The sequence below is a fragment of the Hyaena hyaena genome, unplaced genomic scaffold (genome assembly GCF_003009895.1).
Source record: "Hyaena hyaena isolate Hyena2069 unplaced genomic scaffold, ASM300989v1 scaffold_168, whole genome shotgun sequence".
NCBI lineage: Eukaryota > Metazoa > Chordata > Mammalia > Carnivora > Hyaenidae > Hyaena > Hyaena hyaena.
Genome location: NW_024080800.1, coordinates 2450556 through 2466492, shown reverse-complemented (window position 1 = coordinate 2466492; position 15937 = coordinate 2450556). Strand labels below are relative to the sequence as shown.

The 15937-nt window shown below is 45.9% G+C and overlaps 1 protein-coding gene across 1 annotated transcript in view; it reads right to left on the bottom strand.

Annotated features, from left to right (window-relative positions):
• SLC4A5 (solute carrier family 4 member 5) overlaps positions 1–15937 on the bottom strand; it is a 110148-nt gene that overhangs the window by 10548 nt on the left and 83663 nt on the right. The window contains exons 18-23 of the mRNA XM_039240142.1: positions 12229–12287; positions 10742–10942; positions 5046–5159; positions 3361–3522; positions 2424–2602; positions 1190–1262 (exon numbers count right to left, since the gene is read on the bottom strand). Coding sequence (XP_039096073.1) covers positions 1190–1262; positions 2424–2602; positions 3361–3522; positions 5046–5159; positions 10742–10942; positions 12229–12287 — 788 coding nt within the window. The remainder of the gene's footprint in view (positions 1–1189; positions 1263–2423; positions 2603–3360; positions 3523–5045; positions 5160–10741; positions 10943–12228; positions 12288–15937) is intronic.

Sequence of the window (15937 nt, the reverse complement as noted above, 5' to 3'; positions counted from 1 at the left end):
TGTTGTTGTTGATGTTGTTAGAATGATTTTCTTTTGCTTGGTTAAGATGGAAGACTCTTGAATAAGATAGTTGTTGGGTTGTGATGGGGAACGTCTGTCTCAAAGACATTCTTCAGCTCTCATTCCCAGGAGTAGTTCTGGGTGGAATCACTCTCTGAAGAAGTATGTGCAAAGTTGCTGGCTTGTCTGAAAGCCTGTCTTCATTAAAAAGTATAAAACTATAAATTAAATAAATAAAACAAAAAAATATATACCTTAATACAATCAAATGAGAAATCCTAAGTCTTATGATCAATAAAAATCTAGATAGGTCTTCTCTGCTATAAAATTTATCAAACAGATTAATTGGTAGTGAATAAAATAATATTGCATTTTTTCCACTCTCATTATAAAAGAACTTGGGTAGAACTTTTCAGATCATTTTGTCATTGAATACAAGTATGATATCGGAGCCTTTAGAGCTCTGTGGACTCATGGATACTTTTGCATGATGGCCAGAGTAATGACATTGCCCCATATCTGGTTTTAGAAGCAACCAAACCTGGCAACACTCTGGTCATGGACTTGTAGCCTTCAGAACTGTAAGAAAGTAAGTGTTATATATGCTGCCCAGTTTGTGAAATTGTGTTATGGTAGCAAACGAATACTACAGGTGAGTTGCTGAATTGGACAGACAGAGACACCTAAGCAGAAGGAGACTGTTCTGGGGACACAGGCTCTGAATATTTGATTTCATCTCTACCAGTTGGTCTGGAAGGACATGAGCAAAAGGAGCTTCCAATTGTGTGGGGAAAATCAGTTATATGCCCAACACTCATAAGAGGAGCAGAGAACAGGTTGCAAAATAATCTGTAGAAGGCTTCCCTCAGAAAGTTTTAAACTTCAGAAAATGAGTGAGCAAAGATATATCTAGTGAGCTATAAACCACAATGTGGAGAACACAACCAGCTTGGGAAGCTCTGAACCAAGGATGGAAGAGTGTCCTCCAGAAAGATGGAAAAGAGCAGCGAGGGTTGGCTGGTGCCAATAATAAGCAATGCAACATTCCAGAAAACAAGGATGATGATGAAATATCTCCTTGGGTCCTGCCTTTTTAGGGTCCATGTGGCAACCCTCTCCCCACCTCTGAAGAATCAGGCCGGTACCTTCTCAGGTGGCCAGGGCCCTGGCATAGGGGATAGAGCCTCACCTTCAGGATAGGAGCCAGGAAGACAGAGATACCCGTCAGGATGAAGACGATGGTGCCAGTCACTCTTTGTTCCCTGGAAGAGAAGGGCACATGGTCATGGTGGACTGGGAGATGCTCCATGACCATGCTAGCCCTTTGGCCCTCTGTGTGCACCTAAAGGTTGTGTCCAAGGCCCTAGCCTCTGTCCTGTTCCCCCACTCCAGGCAATAAACCTGCTGCCTGAGGCCCAGCTGACAGGCACAGGGGAGGAGAGGAGCCCTGACCAAGGGAGTTTGTAGGAGTGTTTGGGAAGTTGTCCATTGTGGTGACTAACAGTGGGGGTGCTTAAGCCAGACTGACTCGGGTGTGTAGTTATGTGGCATAAGGAAAGACCCTAAATGTCTTCAGCCTCAGTAAAAGAAAGACAATGGCAACTGCCTTAGGAGTTGCTGTGACGATGAAATGGGATATACATTGCTTATTATTCCTGCCGTTTGATTGTAATAAGATCCTGCATTTGTGAGTCGTGACTAAGAGGAATCAGAGGAAGGGGGCCTGGCTGCTGGCAGGGCGGGTATGTTTTCCTGAGTGCCCAGGCGGCTCAGAAATCCAGAAAGGGGCCCTGCAGTGACCAGAGAATGCTTACCCCAGGCAGTGTGGGTAGCCCAGGTATCCTGAGGTAGTGAGGTGAAACTCTCTGGACAGCCAGTGTCTGGTGTAGACTCACCCCAGAGCCTCTAAGAGGTAGCAGAGGCACGTGCCTGCCTGTAACAGGTGTGCGATTCACATGAACTTGAGAGGAGGAGGAGTGAGGGAATGGAAGTGATAGGCCATGGGCCGCAGTCTAGGGAGAGGGAGTGGTCCTGAGAAGACTCTGGAAGAATGGAAATTGGGTATGACCTGTACCCACAGGAGCGGTTGGGGGAGAGAGGGGGTCTTGAAGAAGAGGAGATCAAAGGACAGGTTAGAGGGGGCTGTGAAGATGTTGAGTAGCTTATGCAGGTGAGTGGTCAGTGTGCATACGGGCCGCGGTGGGATACTGCTTGCACTCCATTACACAAAACAACACCACTTAGAACTGAATTTTTGTCTCTCTCCTCTCCCTTAGGAATATCACTCCCATCCTTGCAGTTCCTGGGCTGTGAGAGCAGGGCCCTTTTAGCCCAGATACCTCGATGATAAGAAAAACCTGCTTCCCCTCTCCCAACATCAACACCCCTGCTCAGGCAGTCCCCAGTCACTGCTCCCCACCTACCTGACCCCCAGAAACTGGGGCTGTTCTCCAGGGGCGCTGGTCTCTGTCTCCATCTTGAGGCTGTCGATGTGGGCGATGGAGATGACAGTGGCTGCTACATACCAGGGGAGCCCCATGAAGGAGCACAGGGCCATGAGGATGCCCACCCAGAACAGGTCCAGATGGTAGCCAGCAGCCTTCTGCATGGGGCAGGGGGAGGGTGGGTGTGGGGTGAGAGAGAGAGAAGTCTCCCCAAAGTGGCCATTTTTGGAACATGGCTCAATGGCTTCCCTTGGCATTCAACAGGTACTTAGGGTGCTGCTACACTGCAGCGTTTGGGCCTCTCCGGCCCCAGGGTTTGCTGAGCCAGGGAAGGGCACAGGAAGGTGAGGAGAAGGAGAAGGGTGCTCAGACTTGGAGAGGCCCTGGACTTGGGTCCTTGGGAAGAAGATTTCCTACCAGTGGCCACATGATTTCTGTAGTTCTTGAACAAGGGGTCTTGGCTGGGCAGGTCTTGGGATGGGGGAGAGGGTAGCCCAAATCTCCTCAAACCCAGAGGTAGAGAGGGGGGTTGCAGGGACCAGGAGGGTTTAGGATTCTCTTCTGCCTCATGGTTCTAGGTCTAAATCTCTCATTAGGATCTGGTCAGACCCCCAAGTTCCTGTCAGGAGGCACAGAGCTGGAAGGTCACTTTGGGAGAAACAAGGAGCCTATGCCCAGTGGCCCACCCTGGCCTTGGTCCTGATCCTTAGATCAAGTCACCCTGGCTCTGGTGGGCTTACCTGCACCCGGCGGTCACATTTCCCCACACACGCACCAGAGCTCCACAGTCTTCTGACCTCATATCTTGCTTCATAAATGGCCTCAAATTTTGACAGAAGCACCATCTCCCTTCTTTGCTCCTTCTGACTTCGTGGGAAGGAAGAGGGGGTGTTCCTGCTCCTAGCACCCGCCTTACCCTCAGCTTGTTCTCCTTCCGGTTGACTATGACGGCTGTGATCTGCTGGTCCATGAAGATCAGGATGGTCACCAGCAGGGCGGGCAGGATGCTCGCCAGGTACACCCACCACGGGTTCTTCCCGAACGGGGCCACGAACCAACCTCGGTCAGGCCGCGTGGGCTGAGTGGAACAAACGGAAAGGGTGCTTTCCTCGCTTCTTCATCCCAGTACACTTGTCACCTGGGGCCCCACTCTCCCTGCCCTCCCACCACTCTCGACCTGGGATGCTTTTTGAGTGCTATCTTTTCCCTTCAAGATGTTAGGCACCTACAACATTAAAGACACCATGGACGCAGACAGACTTGGGAAGGACACGGTGTCTGCTGAAATAAGATCATTGGTGGCAGCCACCCTGGGATTGGTTGGGAACAGGGAGGTGCAGAGCCAGAGGCTGTCGGGAGAGAGCTTGCAGTCACTAACTGTAAGATAACAAGAAGCGAGAATGAGGCCCAACAGGCAAGAACACAGAATTTGGCGGGCCAAGTGCCTGATGCTTCTGCCTCTCCTCTGAGTCACCTGTCTGGGGAGCATTAGAGGATGCTCTGTAAAACACCAAACATTAATTCAGACTTGCACATTAAGAATGAGGGATTATCGGGGCGCCTGGGTGGCTTAGTCGGTTAAGCGTCCAACTTTCGCTTAGGTCATGATCTCGCGGTTCGTGGGTTTGAGCCCCGCGTCGGGCTCTGTGCTGACTGCCAGCTCAGAGCCTGGAGCCTGTTTCCGTCTGTGACTCCCTCTCTCTCTGGCCCTCCCCTGCTCACGCTGTCTCTCTCTCTCTCTCCTAGAAATAAATAAAAAACATTAAAAAAAAAAAAAGGGATGAGGGATTATCTATGTAGGCTGGGCTGAAATTTCTCTTTTGTTTTATTTAAGAGAAAGAGGACTTTCTCTGTTTAAGCTGCTTTAGAAACCCTGAAATAATACTGTGGAGGTCAAGCCTTCAAAGGCAGGGAGGGTCAGTTCTAGACCCTGTACCTCCAATCCCAGTGCAGATGGATGGTCCTGTTTGTGAGGAAGCAGGGCTGGAGCCCACCTACAACCAAATAGCACCAACTCAGGACTGACTGGGACTTTGTGCAGCAGTGATTCTCAAACTGGCAGGTTCCAGAAAGCCCTGGATGACTTGTTAGAATGCAGAACTCTGGACCCCACCCCCAGACTTTCTGATTCCACAGGTCTGGGGTGGGGCTGAGAATATGCACTTCTGGCAAGTTCCCAGGTGATGATGTGATGTTAGTTTGGGGACCACACTTTGAGAATCAGAATTCTAAGGGATCATTTTCAATAGACCCCAGGTGGCCCTGCTTATAGACTGCGTGAGCCATAGGATTGTAGACCCCCTTAAGTGGAAGTCAGGGGGGCTTCTGCTGGGCTGGTGGGTGGGTTCCAGCACCCTCTCCCCTCAGTGGCTATACAGTAACATTTCACTGTGAATAAGTCCCCAGCCTACCATCTCAAGGGACCACCTCCTTGGAGGCTGTGGGGAGGAAGGGTGGAGCATACACAGAGGGAGCATACACAGAGAACCCACAAGGTCATTTGGCTGAGAGTATATGAAAATTGGATCAGCAGAGAGGGAAAAATAACTGCAGTTGGTGGGCAGGCAGAGCTAACACCCGGAGCAGGGGCCAGGGGCAAACCTTGATGACACTGGGCACATGCAGCTTGGGGGTTGCCAGACCGAAACAGGCGTCAATTCCACAGAACAGCAGGATGGAGAAGATAATGGAAAAGTCTGCTACCAGGGCCCGGACCTGGAGAAAGGAGATGGACAAGTTGAGTGAATCACCCTCCTGCCTCCCGAAGGACTGAGTCCTCCAGCAGCACAAGAAAGGTTAAGAACTTGGGCTCTGAAGTCAGCAGATGTAGGCTCAAATCCTGGCTCTGCCCTGGCCAGCTGTGTGACCTTAGGGAAGCATGTCATCTCTTGGATTCTCAGTTTCCTCATCTGCAAAATGGAGATAATGACAGCACCTATGTCATAGACATAAGTGAGCGCTGACACATTCAGGAGACTTGGCATACATTAGTGAAAGTGGGAATTGTTATATCCACATGGCATGGTAGCCACTGCCAAAGATACTTCCTGGTAGGACAGTCTGAACCCATAAGGGGTGATGAGGGCAAGGCTTAACTCTAAAGGAAACTCTAGCTTCTGAAAATGTGTGACACATTGCTGCACTGCTTCCTGGGCTGGGAGGAAGCTCCTTGGTTCTGCTGGGGACCCCGATCTGCTCTCAGACCTTTTGTCCATGAGAAGTGTTTTGCCTCTTGCTCCTGTCTCAGGATGCCCATCCTAGGCCAGGTTCCTGACCTCACCCCCCTGCCTTCTGACCACTGTCTACACTGCCACCTTGTCTATATCTCTTCAGAGATAGCAGTTCCCAGAAAACAACAGGGAAAGGAGTTAGGAAGGGCAGGGGCAGGTGATGACACATTGAATGCATTCCCTATACCCCCTACTCTTCTTTAAAATTGTTAGTAAAATAACATATATAATTAATTAAAAATCCACAGAGCATAGAAAGTAAAGTCCCCTACACACCTTTCCTCATTCCAGATATATCCATATGTCTGCTTGATTTTAGTTGTTCTGGTGGTTTCCTCCATATCATTATCTAATATGCTATATATTAGGGGTGCCTGGGTGGCTCAGTCTGTTAAGCGTCTGACTTCAACTCAGGTCATGATCTCACTGTTTATGAGTTCAAGCCCTGCATTGGGATCTGTGCTGACAGCTCAGAGCCTGGAGTCTGCTTCAGAGTCTGTCTCCCTCTCTCTCTGCCCTTCCCCCACTCACACTTTGTGTGTGTGTGTGTGTGTGTGTCTCTCTCTCCAAAAATAAAAAATAAAAACATTAAAAAATTTAATAGGCTGTACTTTTATATTTTGATTTACTAATTTAAAGCATCATCTATTGATAAAGATTTAGCCTACTTACACCATCCCTCCTGCCCCTTCCTCATTCCCAATCTTTGCAAGTTATTTTTAAACTCTTTCTATGGGTTTCCTCTGTACTTCCAAGTTATAAAATTAAACCTCGCTTTCTGCTGATTTTGCCAGTTCCTCTCATGTTCCATCGTGTGAGGCTAGCCATCCCTCTTCCCCCATCCTCTTCCATCTGTGACTCCTCCATGACATTGTCAAGGCGGAGAACAATCATATTGTGTTCCATAAACATACGTCTTTTGTGCTTTATCTATGAGTTGATTCTAAAAGTTGAAAATCAGGGCACCTGGGTGGCTCAGTTGGTTAAGTGTCCGACTTTGGCTCAGGTCAAGATCTCATGGTTCATGGGTTCGAGCCCCGCATCAGGCTCTGTGCTGAGTGTTTGCTCAGAGCCTGGACCCTGCTTCCGATTCTGTGTCTCCTCTCCTCCCCTCACACTCTGTCTTACTCTGTCTCTCAAAAATAAAATAAATATAAACAAAATGTTTTTAAAAAGTTGAAAATCAATAGCAGCTTTATGTTACTACAAGCACATAAAATATTGGTCATGGCAGAACGAAGCAGTGTGCACATTTACAACTGTTTTTTTTTTTTTTTTGCAACACTCCCAACATCCAAATCAAAAAGTGATTAAGTTAAACCATATGAACTTTCCATTTTTTTATAAGGCAAAGCAGTCCAATGCAGGCTGTTTCACATGGTCCAATCTAGTATAAAGGTGGATATAATAAATAGTTGTGAACTCTCCCTACTTTAAAAGTGAAAATACACCCATTCAGTAGATGCCTCTCTGTCATCCAGTGGCATCCCTGTCCCTGCTGTCTAGAGAGATCTGCTGGTCTGAATTTGTACTAAATTATTCCCATGAATGTCTTTATATTTTTACTAAATATATTGTATCCCTAGACAAAATATGACATTGTTTAGCACATTTTATTCATTAAAAAAAATTTTTTTAAGTAAGCTCTATGCCCTATGTGGGGCTTGAACTCATGACCACAAGATCAAAAGTCACAGGCTCTACCTACTGAGCCGGCCAGGAGCCCCCAACATGTTTTAAAATTTTACATAAATGGTTTCATATTATTTGTAATCTTCTGCAGCTTGTTTTTTTTTTTTGCTCAACTTTGTGTTGGAGCTATTTTTCCTTGTGGATACATATGGTTTATAGTCTATGTGTATGCATTGCAGCTTTATGTTTATATGACTGTTGCCCATTTCTGTCTTCATTCTCCTGTTAATAGATAAATCTAGATTATTTTCATTGCTTTCCTCTTAAAAATCAATGCTTTATGAACATTTTTGCACACATATGACACTTTCTCTGGGGTGTATTCCTGGGAGTGGAAATGCCCAATGGAAAATCATAGCCATCTTTAGCTCCATCAGAGAGTGCCAATGGCTCTCTGAATTTCTTGCTCCTGATTACACTCCCACCTGCTTTTCATCTCCAACATTTGGTATCCCGAGACCTTCATATTTTTACCAATCTGATAGATATGCAATGGTATAATCTCATTCTTCTCTGCAGTACTAAATCCCAGGAGGCAACAGAGTAATTTGTAAGAAATTTGAGGGAGAAAAGATTTGGGTGAAAGAATTTCCTATTATATGAATTATATTCCATTCTTCAGGAAATAGACATTCTCAGATGCAATCATGGCTCTAGAACTTTTACGTAAGAGGTGACTTGGATACGATCTAGTTGAAAGTGGGGAGGAAGGGAGGGAATTTGCCTTGAAAATGCATTTGGGTTGTAAGCACTCTATTCTTCACTCAGCTTGTACATTGCAAAGCTTCCTAAAGAGTCTTTCCTTTAGTTCTTATGAAATATTGAGAAAAATTCAATCATTCATATCAATATCATCATCATCATCAGAGTAGCAGTAGCAGTAATATTTACTTAAGAAGGCTTTAGAAGAGTGCTCATGGGATTTATGGTGGAAGAGTGTTGCTAAAATTCTTCTGAGTGCCCTTCCCCATGGCACAGCTATTGCTCACATATACAAGTGCTGTTTTGATTAATTAATGTCTTATTCTGGCCACAGAAAAGAAAATGCAGTTAAAACTAGTACTTAGCATTTCTTTTAAAAAATTTTTTTAAATGTTTTATTTATTTCTGAGAGAGACAGAGAGACAGCGTGAGCAGGGGAGAGTCAGAGAGAGAGGGGGAGACACAGAATTTGAAACAGTCTCCAGGTTCTGAGCTAGCTGTCAGTACAGAGCCCGACACGGGGCTCAAACCCACGAACCGTGAGATCATGACCTGAGCCGAAGTCGAAGTCGGATGCTTAACCAACTGAGCCACTCAGGTGCTCCAGTACTTAGCATTTCAACAGCATAAAAAAAAATCAAGTAATTAGGAATAAATCTAATAAAAAATGTGCAAGAGCTTGGGACACCTAGGTGGCTCAGTCAGTTAAGTGTCCACCTCTTGGTTTTGGTTCAGATCATGATCACATAGTTCATGAGTTTGAGCCCTGAGTTGGTCTCCTCAGGGATAGCTTGGGATTCTCTCTGCCCCTCCCCCACTTACACTCTCACTCTCAAAATAAATAAATAAAGTTTTAAAAAGTGTGCAAGTGCGGGGCGCCTGGGTGGCTTAGTCGGTTAAGCGTTCGACTTTCGCTTGGGTCATGATCTCGCGGTTCGTGGGTTCAAGCCCCGCGTCGGGCTCTGTGCTGACTGCCAGTTCAGGGCCTGGAGCCTGTTTCAGTCTGTGACTCCCTCTCTCTCTGACCCTCCCCTGCTCATGCTGTCTCTCTCTCTCTCTCCTAAAAATAAATAAAACATTTAAAAAAAAAAAAAGTGTGCAAGTGCTTCAGGCCAAAACCTAAAAAAGTTATGGAGAGGAAAAAAGGCCTAAATAAATGATGAAGTATATAATATTCATGGATCAGAAGCATCAAAATTTAAAAGGTGTCAATCCTCCCTGAATTGACATTTGTTTTTTGGTTTTTTTTTAATATTTATTTAGTTTGGGAGAGAGTGTGTACATGTGGGAGAGAGAGAATCCCAAGCAGGCTCTCTACCAGCACAGAGCCAGACATGGGGCTCAATCCCACAAACCCTGAGATCATGACCTGAGCCAAAATCAAGAGTTGGAAGCAGTTTAACTGACTGAACCACCCAGGCACCTCTGACATGTAGAGTCAATATAATCCTATCAAATTCCAACAACTTTTTATTTTAGTAAAATTTAAGATGATTTTTGGGAAAGAAGGACAAAAAGGGAAAATTTGGTCTGTAAAGGCATATAGGCTTAGTATAAGTCACACAAATGAAGACTGTGATACTGGCCTACAAGTAAACCAGTGAAACAGAATAAAGAACCCAGAAACAGACCCCATTATATGTGAACATTTGACATATGGCAAAGGAGGTACTGCAGAGCAGTAAGAAAGGATGGTCATTAAAAAAAAAAAAAAGTGCCTTGTATGTGTATAGGTGTGTGTGTGTGTGTGTGTGTGTGTATAGAAATACTATCTCACACTATATGTTAAAAGTAATTTTGATATGGGGCACCTGGGTGGCTCAGTCGGTTAAGTCCCTGACTTTGCTAAGGTCATGATCTCACAGTTTGTGGGTTTGAGCCTCGTGTCAGGCTCTGTGCTGATGGCTCGGAGCCTGTAGCCTGCTTCAGATTCTGTGTCTCCCTCCCTCTGCCCCTCATCCACTCATGCTCTGTCTCTGTCTCTCTCAAAAATAAATAAACATTTTTAAATTTAAAAACAGTAACTCTGATATATTGTGCATATAATGTGAAAGGAAAAACAATAAAGCTTTTAGAAGATAACAGGAGAATATCTTCTGTCCAATATTCTCCTTGAGGATAATTTTGATATATTTGATTATAATAAAACTAAGAATTTCTATTAATCAAAAGATACCACTAAGAAAGTAGAAGTCCAGTCACATAGAAGATGTCTGCAACACACATGATCACAAAAAGGTTTCTATCCTGACCATATAAAGAACTCTAGCAAATCAGAAAGAAAATGACAGACCACCCAATAGAAAACATTCAAGAGATTTAAATAGGAACTTCAAAGAAGAAAGTCAAATGGCTATATGGCCAATAAGCACACAAGATTTTCAACTTCATTAGTCATTGGGGAAATGAAAATTTTAAAAACACAATGAGATACTACTATACAGAAAGACTAAAGAAAGAAGTCTAACAATACCAAGTCCTGCCAAGTGGACATGACAACGAGAACTCAGTTCTGACTCTGAATGTGTGCTGTAACCTGAAAAACCCTGGTAAGCTAGTGTTGATGTGATGTCCGTCTGGTCAGTGGGCCAGAACCCTCACAGGGAGACTCAGTGGGGCTTCCTTGTGAATTGCCTAAGGGTAGGTCCCCTCCTAACTGCAAGGTAAGCTTACCTTGGTAGGGAAATAGCGGCTGAATTTGAACTTCTTCAGGGTCAGGGTCATGGAGTACGTCCCAAAGAAAAGGATGAAGGACATGAGTGCCAGGTCTGGGATGAACTGGCAGGAATTCCCAAGCAGCTGTCCACCATAGTTCAGACACTCCTTCTTGCTCAGCAGGGACCAGTCCAGCGCTGTGAGGTTAAGGGGGTTGTACTTGGAGACCAAGCACAGGAGAGAAAGGGTCAGGGTCTTCCTGGGGGGTGAGCTGTATCCTCCCCTTTGCAGTACCCAGGCAGCCCACACACCCCTCTCATGCATCTATCCCTCCCATCCCCACTGGTCTCTCTTCTAGCTCAGCTCTCGTGCTTTCCCTGTGGGATGCCACACCCGCATGCTGTTTGAGCCAGGCTGGTCCACTCTGTCCTCAGAACAGGTTTTGTGTTTTCCTTGTTTGTCCTTCTGCCTGTGTTGGTCCCTGGACCTGGAATGTGCTTCTCTCTATAAAACCACCTTTCCCAGCCTTCAAGACCAGATCACAGTCCACTTTCTCTCTGAGGCTTTCCTCTCCAGCTTGCAGGGTGCCTCCTGTCTCCATGGCTGGAAGGGCACATCTGGCCTATATTTGACATATGGCGTGCTCTGCTTTTGCTGTTTTATTGCCCTTCCTGTTTGTCTCCACATGCATATTACAAGCAAGTTTGAGGGCAGGAGCCATGTCTACGTCCGTTTAGCCCTCAGAGAGCACACAGCTCCTTGCACATAGTAAGTATCCAAGCATAGGCACTGGCTGATTCCAGTCTTCCTCCCTCAAAACCAGAATTTGAAAAATCTTAGGTTACGTTGCCAACTGAGCAGTCAGCTGCCTATGCAGGGGTAACTAAAGGGCCTCAGGGATCCAAAAAGTCCAAAGATGTCCTCCAAAGCCCACCAGGTGCTGCCCTTCTGGTTTTGGACTTCCCACCATTGCATTGGAGCCACGTAGGCTGAACGGCTCTCCTGAGGGCTGCTGCTCTTCATTATTGGGAAAGGCAGACCGGGACTCATGAGCACACAGAACAGATCAGATTCAGCGAGGGGGAGCATTGATGACCTTTCTGGGGCTGGGGAGTGGCACTGTTGGCTGGGAGTTGGAGGTGCTAGGTAGAAAGGCAAGGAAGAAGACAGAAAGATGGCTGGGAAACTGTGACTATACCATTTTTGCGGACTTGTTTACCATTCCTCACCCCTACCTCCCCTTCATGTGTGTGTGCATGTGCTTGTGTGATATTTCTGCACATAGATTTAGTAGAATGAGACATGTTTTAAAGGGGGGTTTTGACAGTATGTACTTAAGATAAAAATGTACGTTTCCACAGCTCCACAGGTGATCCTGATGCACAGCTGGGGCCGACCCCCCGTAAGTCCGGGTTGCCATAAAATGGTCTCTGTTTCCCTAACTTCTGTCTTTTTCCCCCACAAACAAAAGCCCTCAAATATCTAAATAAGGGGAGAAGACTTACCAGAGAGGTGTTGGTGTTTGGTGCCAGCAGGGCTGAAGCATTGAACACGGTTGTATTCACTGTGGATGAGCACAGGACATAGGGATGCGTCAGCAGCTGCTGGGCTGAGAGGCTGTAGCCCCCACTTGGCTCCCACCTTTCCCATCTCCTGCCATTTCCTAGAGCCCGGGAGTGGCTTCCTTTGTGGGGGCAGCTCATCACGCCTGGCCCCTCTCTACTCTCCTTACTTTGCCCAGTGAGGACAGGGGTGGTGGAGGAGTCTGGGTCACAGCTCTGACAGCCCCACTAGGCCAGGCTAGGACAACTCCTGTCTGACCCTGAAGGGCCGGCTTTAAAAATCAAAGCAAGAAAGGGGCTCCTGAGTGGCTCAGTCGGTTGAGCGTCCGACTTCAACTCAGGTCATGATCTCATGGTTTATGAGTTCAAGCCCTGTGTCTGTGCTGACAGCTCAGAGCCTGAAGCCTGCTTCAGATTCTGTGTTTGTCTCTCTCTCTCTGCCCCTCCCCTGCTCATGCTCTCTCTCCTTCAAAAAGAAATAACCATTAAAATAATAATAATAATAATAATAAAGCAAGGAATCTGCTGCCAAGACAAAGTGCTGACACAGCTGGTGAATAATGTGCCTGTGAATCCCTACCAGCAACTGGCTCCATGTCTGTGCTTTTAGACATTTTCAAAGGACTTACTCTATGCCATGCACTATGCCAAACCTTACACACATCGTCTTGCTAAATTCCTAAATACCCAAGTGGTCTCCCCGCTTTTAAAAGATGAGGTAACTGAAGCCCAGGGAGATTAAGTAACCTGCCCATTGCCCAAGGTCAGACAGCTTGTACTTGGGTCATGATCCATCCCAGGAAGGCTGGACAGAGCCTGTACACCTCCAAGCCCTACACAGCAGATGTCCTTGACTACAGTGCCCCCTCTCCAACCTCCTCACCACCCCCACCACCCCACTCCATTCATGCTTCCCTTCTCTTCTCTTCCTGTCCAAATGTGTTTTTAGGTCAACTGTAAGAAACACATTGGTTTTGGGGCGCCTGGGTGGCTTAGTCAGTTAAGCGTCCGACTTTCGCTTAGGTCATGATCTTGCGGTTCGTGGGTTCGAGCCCCGCGTCGGGCTCTGTGCTGACTGCGAGCTCAGAGCCTGGAGCCTGTTTCAGTCTGTGACTCCCTCTCTCTCTGACCCTCCCCTGCTCACGCTGTCTGTCTCTCTCTCTCTCTCCTAGAAATAAATAAAAATATTAAAAAAAAAAAAAAAGAAACACATTGGTTTTGATATTACATTTTCTAATCTGTCCCTTGAATGTAAGTTGCAGAAAATTAAATCCAAGTCCAGGAGCTGAAGGAGAATTGGAACCCAGAGGTGCTGCTCTTAGCTATTTACCACATCCCTTGTTTGGGTACTTCCTTTCCCCAGCCTCGGTGTCCCTAACTGTAAGTGGAGCATATAAGGGTTCCCATTACAGGCCACAAGAAGAATTGAGAAGAACTGTAATTTCCTTCCTGTGGGATGTAGCCATTCATTAAGAAGGCAGGCCTTGGAGGCTGCTGTTTGCCTTCTCTCTTGCTCCTGCTCAGCATGGATAGAGAAGGGCTAGGTCCTTCTTGCCTATCTTCTCCAGGTAAAAGGTGATTAAGTAGTTGCTATGCAGCAGATTTGTGGAGGGAGGGAGGGAGGCCCTGCTAGCCAGTTTGCTGGCAATAAATCTGAATTGCACTACAAGTCCCCTTGGCTTCTGCTGGCTGTCCATGGTTGATTAGGAGCCCAGAGTGAAGTAGAGACTATTCTTGAAACTTCCTTCAACCTCCAACAGGCTGTCGTGGGATGGCTGTGATCACAGGGCCCATCTGTATAGCCCACTTCTAGGGTAGTTGGGGCTGAGAGTGGCCAAGGAATTCAGTCTTGGCCCAGGGCAGAATATTCCTAAAAGTTCTCTAAATGAGAGGTTTGTTATGATTATTCTGAGGAAAGCTTCACTTACAGAAATCAGGACATCTGCTGCCTTACCTCACACTACTGACCAAGAGAACATGATGCACAGTTAACAACAGAGCATAGAGGGTGGGCAAGAAAGCTAACTTAGGGCCACCCACACAAATGCTTGAGGATTCCCAGCTAATGCTGGAGCCTGGAGAGTTCAGGCACCTTTCCATTGCCCAAGTTTGTCAGACCAGATATTTCTTTGATGTCTTCAGCTTAGTCTTAGCCATTCTTTCACACTGGGTAGGGTTTATCTGAAAGTCACTTTGAGATGAAGAAGGATGAAATATAACATGGAAAATTCCAGAAAGTGTCCAACTATCAAATATTTTTAAATTCTAGTGTCTACAAAGTAGTACTCACTTGGGATCGAAAGCAGCCAAATCAGTGTGTGCAGCATCCATAAATAGAATACAAATCAGTTACAATGGAAACAAGATTAAATTTAAAAAGAGAGCACCCCCTACAACAAGCTCTTAGGATAAAGAGAGATGGACACTGGTAGGGTGCCATAGCCAGGCTGGGCTTTCCAGTAAAGCTAGGAATAGGGAACACTTTGTAAGCAACTGGCCCATGGACGGGGACAGAAATTTTCCTCAGTTAGTTTCCCCCACCCCATCTCCTAATGTCTAGGACGTTCCTTTTCAGATTATAATCAAAACTAACTTGTCTTGATTCCAGTTCCTTTACTTTTGGTGAATAAACTGCAAATCTAATCTTACTAGAGTTAGTGACTAATAATGGCCCCGTATCACTAATTAATAGTTCAACAGAGCAATGGTTCTCAAACTTAAGCATGCATCAGAATCACCTAGAAGACTTGTTAATACACAGCTGGCCTTACCCCAGAGTTTCTGATTTAGGGGCTGTGGGGTAAGGCCCAAGAATTTGTATTTCTAACAAGTTCCTGGAAGGTGCTGCTTCTGGGGACCACGCTTTGAGAACCATGGCAATACAGTGACTCAAAAGAATGAGGCAACGTCAGGTACCTCGGCAAGGCAGAGGGGATACTCTTTGGAGGGAAGTAGATTTTATGATGGCCTCAAATCCAACATTATATGATCCTACATCCCCTGTTCTTAGGGCATGTCTGTGTTTGGTTTCTCCTGCAGACAAGAGGATTCTCTGAATGGCTAAAGGGCCACATATGACCCCAGAATTTGGACTGTTTCTAAAAGAGATCAAGGCCATGTACTTCCAAAAGACATGTTTGTGGGAACATTTGTGTTCAGTCAGTGCAATAAAGCCACAGTCCAGTGGGCACAAGCAGCAAATGGGAGTGACCTGATGGGGCCTTGGCCACCGAGGCAAGATTCACTCTAGGACAGAATGAGAAGGGCCTGTAGTTAGGATCTCCTTGATCCCACAGGCAAGCAACATACTCTGGCTCAGGACAAAGGATAGTTTCACCTCCTGATGGATTTTCATGAAATAACTCAAAATTAATGATAGAAAAAAATGAAGTCTAGACTGCTTTACAAAACCAGTGCAGTGACAGAGGGAGAGAAGGTATAATCAAAATTGTACTCCTTGATGTCAGGACATCTTCATCTCCATGAGGCCTAGCCTAAAACAGGGTACACAATGATTGTACAATATTTTTGATTGACTTATGATCATTTTTTTTATCAATAACATGTGTTACAGTGCTGAACACACAAAATCCACTTATGTCAAACTCCAATCCAATCTGGGTATAGATTTGAAAGCCTCACAAGAGTTCTA